This window comes from Pipistrellus hanaki (genome assembly GCF_964339955.1).
Source record: "Pipistrellus hanaki genome assembly, chromosome: 16".
In the NCBI taxonomy this organism is placed as follows: Eukaryota; Metazoa; Chordata; class Mammalia; order Chiroptera; family Vespertilionidae; genus Pipistrellus; species Pipistrellus hanaki.
The window spans coordinates 7,552,837-7,558,316 of NC_140518.1; the positions used below are offsets into that span (position 1 = coordinate 7,552,837).

Here is a 5,480-nt window from a genome sequence, read left to right on the forward strand (position 1 = left end):
AATGGGCACCAATCATAGAGGCACAGGGCCCCACCCTTCCACCTCCACAGATCCATGCAGCCTGTTTCCCAGAACCCAGCGAGACACAGTCCAGCCTGATTCCAGCAGGGGGTGGTGAGCCGAGTGGGGCAGACTCAGAGTGGCAGGGGAGGGACCGATGGAGGGTTTGATAGGAGGGGCCAGGATTCCAAGGCCCAGGCCAGGGTGTGGCTGGGGTGGACAGTCAAGGCTGCAGCCTGAACCTCCCCACACCCTATTCCTTCCCTCACCCCTGAAGTGGGGAGGCCCACGTCTCCTGAGACGGGAGGATGGGTGGGGTGCCCCAGGTTTTTCTGATGTGAATCAAATTCAGGCTCCCTGGATGACAGGAGAGCTCAGCCTTGGATTGGTGGGAGGAGCCTCAGGGATGGAGAGAGGAGAGGGGTCTGGGAAGGAGACAAGGGCATCAGGATGGGTCAGAGGGACCAGGAGAGGTGATGAATTTCTCCTGAGTGGCCACCCAGTCTGCCCCAGGCTCTGCCCCAAGCTGGGGGAACCTTGGTTCAGTGGTTTTTGAAAAAAAAATATATTTTATTGTTTTTTTTTTTTACAGAGAGGAAGAGAGGGATAGAGAGTTAGAAACATTGATGAGAGAGAAACATCGATCAGCTGCCTCCTGCACACCCCCTACGGGGGATGTGCCCGCAATCAAGGTACATGCCCTTATCCGGAATCAAACCTGGGACCTTTCAGTCTGCAGGCCAATGCTTTATCCACTGAGCCAAACCGGTTTTGGCAGTTCAGTGGTTCTTACCTTCAGCTTCTACTGGGGCTCCTACAAGCTTTCCCAAAGCAGCTGTTTCCTCCCTGGAGGCCACGTGGGCAGATCGCTCTGCCTGGGGCCAAGGGACAGGGTGTGCTGGTCCCTCCGGGCCCCTGGAGAAGCCTGTTCGGTGACAGGGATCTCTCAGGTAGCCCCTGCTTCGGCCAACTTGGTCTTCACCCTCCCCCCCCCCCCCCCCAACCAGGAATTCTTTCATTAACTTTGAGCACATCTAGTTTCTCCTACCCCCTGCTCAGACGCCCGCTGAGAGAAAAGAAGACTGCAAGATGGCAATAGCGGCCTCTCCCTTTGCTGGAGACTGCTGGCAGATGACTGATGTCCAGACATGGCCCTCTTCCCGCCTTCCCCCCAGGCCCCCTCCATTCCCCATCCTTCCCGTTTGTCATCATTAATTCAGAGGCCCTGGCATTTCCAGCAGATGGACTCTAGTGCCAGGAGCTGAGTGCCTAGTGCCAGGTAGGAAGGGAGAAAGGAGATGGCATCTCACCCAGCAGGAGCACCCCCCACCAAAGGGTGATGGTGAAGCTCTCACCTCCTCCCCCCTCCTCAATGCCAGGCCACAGTGTTTAAGGAAAAGAACAATAAGAAAAAGACCAGGGGCATTAACCAAAGTGGCTTTATTGAGTTGTCTTGGGGTGATGTTCCGGGTGTGGGCAACCTTCTAATCCTCCCACCCCTGCCCCCAGTTCCCCGGTGAGGGACCCATCCCCAGCTCAGGCATAGAGGAGACCACTACACCCCCAAGGGAAAGAGTTCAGGAAACCCTTCGATATACGGAGAGAGCAGAAAAATGGGGAGCCTCTGGAAAAGGAACCATGGGGCCCTAAGCCAGGGGTTCCCCAAAAGAGGACCTAGGGGGAGGAGCCTGGGGCCAAGAGAGAGGCATACGTGAGGGGGGAACTTCTCAGTAGAGGTGTGAGAGAGGAGGAGCCCACAGGGTCCTTCTCAATCTGACTGCACTCCAACTTTCTGACCCCACCCCCAGCTTGGTCCCTTCATCTCCTTGCCCTCCTTTGCAATCTCTGTTTCAGCTCCAGGGTAGGGCTTGGTGCTGCCCAGACTTTCCAAGTGGTTTCCCATCTTCTTTGCCTTTGTTCACCCCCTTTCAGGAGGGTCCTCTCTCTTCTGTCCGAAGCCCTTAGCATTCTGGAAGAGTTCGCTCAGACTTCCATACAGTGAAGCCTTGGAGATCAGCTCAGCCACACAGCTGTCTGCCCTGCCTCTGAGTGGGCACACGTGCCACCTACATTCTCTGTTCTGCAGTCCCCCCTCACCACGGTGCCCTCAGGAGCTTTGAGGCTCACACAATCTGGGCTCAAAGCCGGCACCCAAAACTCCAGGCACCGATAACGGTGTTGGCTGAAAGAGAGCGATCAGGAGGATAGGAGAGACAGAGGAGGGAGGGGGGTGGGATTTGGGAGGTGGGGCGGGGCTGCAGAGGAGGCAGAGGAGGTCAGAGGACAAGAGAGAGAGCCCAGGGGAAAGAGTGTGGGTGTGGGGCCAGAGGAGGGGACCTGGCCATCAGACCAAAGTGCTGAGGGTGGAGGAGTCCTCTTCAGGGCGCACCGGTGGAGGCATGGGGGCCCTCTTGAGGGGACGTCTGGTCTCATCCCGATTCTGCCACACGTAGTGGGCCAGATAAGCCACCACCAGCGCCAGCCAGCCCCCCATGGTGACCAGCAGGGCCACGTCTGTGCTCCGCCGGGCCCCGCCCCGCCCCGTCCCACACAGCTCTTCCTCCCCTGCCAGCAGCAGGAACTCCTGCCCCACGAGGTCTGGTCGGGCTCCAGGGCCACACACGATGCCTGTCCCCGTGCCCGGTGCCAGCCTCACCTGTCGGAGAACCTCTTGGAGGGCACAGTCGCAGCGCCATGGGTTGGCAGACAGGTTCACTTGGATCTGCAGCCCCACAAAGGCCTCCACGGGCACGGAAGCCAGCTGGTTGGCAGAGAGGTCGAGGTGCCGCAGTGTGCCCGCCAGGCCTTGGAAAGCAGCCCCCGAGAGGTGGGCAAGGACATTATGGGACAGATCCAGCTCCTCCAGAACAGGCAGGTGCTGGAAGGCACCGGCTGGCACCGATGCTAGCCGGTTGGCATCCAGGTAGAGCTTGCGGGTGTTGTTGGGAATGCCAGTGGGCACAGCAGTCAGGCCTGCCTGGCTGCAGCGGAATGTCTGCTCACCAGCTTCCTCTGCCACGTAGCAGCCCTGGGGAGGTCCCTGGGGACTGGGCATGGTACCCCCTGTGCCCATCACCAGCAGCAGGGACAGGAGGTGACAGGCTGGTGCGAGCATGGCCACAGACTGGCATAGTCCTGGAATGGAGCAGGATCTGGGGAAGAGAAGGTTCCATAAAGGAAGAGTGAGTCAAGACAATTCCATTTCCCACTGCCAGTCTCTCTGCCTGAGGGCTCCCTGCGGCGTCTCTGTGAACTGGGGACCTTCCTTTGGGGATCTCACAGGCCTGGCAACCTTTTTGCTTTCTCTTTGGGGTTTAGGGCTCCTCATTCAGGCCCTCTGGGTAAGAAGTCCTCTGGGCCTGAGCCTCTCCTAGAGTCTCTTTGGTTCTGGAGGGCGAATCTATAAAGTCTCTTGGGCCAAGGCCCTGTTGCCATTCTGGGTCTGGGGGCTTCTAAGTTTCTGCTTCTGCCCACGTATGTGTTTTCCTCAGTGGAATAAAGTCTTTTCCCACCACCTTACCTGGGTGGCTGCCAGGTGGGCCAGGTGGGCACCAGAAGGCCAGTTGGCACTAGAGTGAAGGATACAAATAGGACAGGTTGGTAATAGGATTTTAGGGCATCCCGCTAGGCTAGTGACTAAGGGCCCACCTCAGTGTCCATTACCCCTTTTCCTGGAGCATCTACCCCTCTGCTGCTCCAGCTTCGTCTCCTCTACCCCACCCAATTTTCTGCCCTGTTCCCTCTTTTCTCTAAGCCCCTCACCTCTGTTGGGGGGAGAGCCTTCTCCTGGGCTGCCCCCTCCCGGAAGTAGCCTCCCTGCTGCTCCTCTCTGGAGACCCGCTTCCTTCTCCAGAAGTCCGCCTTGCTCATAGCTGCTGGAAGTTGGGGGCTGGGACCCAAGAGTGTTGGGTTTCCTGGCATGTGACTCCGGGCCCCAGGTATCAGATACCTGAGCCATGGCCTGGCTAGACGATGCCAAGAGAGGGCAGATCCTGGACCCTGATGAACTCTGCCTGGGGAGGCCAGGCGCCATTTCCATTCCCTGCCCCAGGCTCCCCTCCCATGACCTGATGCTGTCATCTTCCATCCCTCCCTTCTCAGCCGGGGAGGAGAGCCTTCTGTTACCCAGAGCCTGACCCAGCAGAAGGAGCCTCGCTTGGCAGACATACGGACAAAACTGGGTGGGCTCAATCTCACACCCATTGCCTCCAGCTTCCCCCAACTCCACCCCTCCTTCCACTCTCCTGCATCCTGGAGCGAACCTGTCTCAGCCTTTTCCTGGGAAAACTTGTCTCACCCTGGAGGACTTGGTTTTCTGTTCCTCACAGGGTGCCCAGCCCTCTTACCTGGCAAGGGGCACGGTGGTTCCATTTTAGTTTGTTCTCTGCACTGTTGGTAGATGGCCCCTCTAGGAGGTGGAAGGGGTTCTGCAAGGTGCCCAACGTCAGATACGGTTGTCTACAAGTTGTCCTGCGGATCTTATGTCCTGGATTGGAGCTGACTCCGGTTCCCTCACTTTGCTGGGACACTAGGTTCCAAAGTTGGTACTTCTAACTCTCTGTCACGCCTGAGAGCCAAGGAGGGCTGGGACACCATTCCCCAGGGCCTCTTGATCCCACCCGTCATGTGCAGCCCAAGCCACCGAGTTACATCACCGTCCCCTGAGGCTCACGGGGTTAGTGGAAGCGTGGCGTGTCACAGAGATTTGCACAGAGGAGGCTGCGGTCCTATGCTGTGGAGTGCTCCCTGAGAAGGAAAACCTTGCTGGATTTCATAAGAGACCCTGCGTGACCAGGATCGGACACGATGCAGGACCCAGTGCAAAACGAAAATGGGGCCTTGTGTTCCAAGACTGTCCCGAATGTCACAATAGCCACCGCAGATGGCAAAACCAAGTGCAGGGCCCCTCTGAGCACAAGGTGTGGTGTCCTGGGCAACTGCACAGGTCACATGCCCACAGAGCTGGCCTTGTGCAGGTAACCTTTGACCAGGGGACAGAATCAGAAGGAAGGATACCAGATGATGTCATCTCTGTGGATGATGTACTGACCACTGACTCATTCTTGTGACATCGACAGGGCATGTCTCACACTCACAGTTGTCCGAGGAATCAGGGAAGCTACGTTGTCTGCCTTTGGGTAGCTTGTCGGTTAGCCCAGGCGCTGTGCCATTGAATGGATACTGCAGAGTCCATTTCGGAATTGTAGCTGCATGTGGACGAGAAAGCATGTGGAAAACTACCCCTTCCACTGCTCTTCTCTCACACCGGGCAGGGTGGGTAGCTCAGGCACAAGAGCTGAGCCTGGCTGCTGATGGAGAGAGCTGCCTCCTTCTCAGACTAAGGCGGCTGCCAGGAAAAGTTGGTACCCGGATGTCCAGCTGTAGCAGCTATAGGAGCAGCGGTCTGTGCACACAGGAGAGGCCACCCGGAGCATGGATGTGGTTAACGGAGGGCGGCTAAGTGCAGTGCTCAGGGTGAA

At 57.8% G+C, this 5,480-nt stretch overlaps 1 protein-coding gene across 1 annotated transcript; it reads right to left on the reverse strand.

Moving 5' to 3' along the window:
- Positions 1-2,344: 2,344 nt before the first annotated feature.
- Positions 2,345-3,154, reverse strand: LRRC3C (leucine rich repeat containing 3C; the record flags this gene model as incomplete). Its single annotated transcript, XM_084861860.1, has 1 exon — positions 2,345-3,154. Exon 1 carries the CDS (start codon positions 3,113-3,115, stop codon positions 2,345-2,347), a length of 771 nt encoding a protein of 256 aa, XP_084717986.1. The 5' UTR covers positions 3,116-3,154.
- Between the last annotated feature and the right edge of the window lie 2,326 nt (positions 3,155-5,480).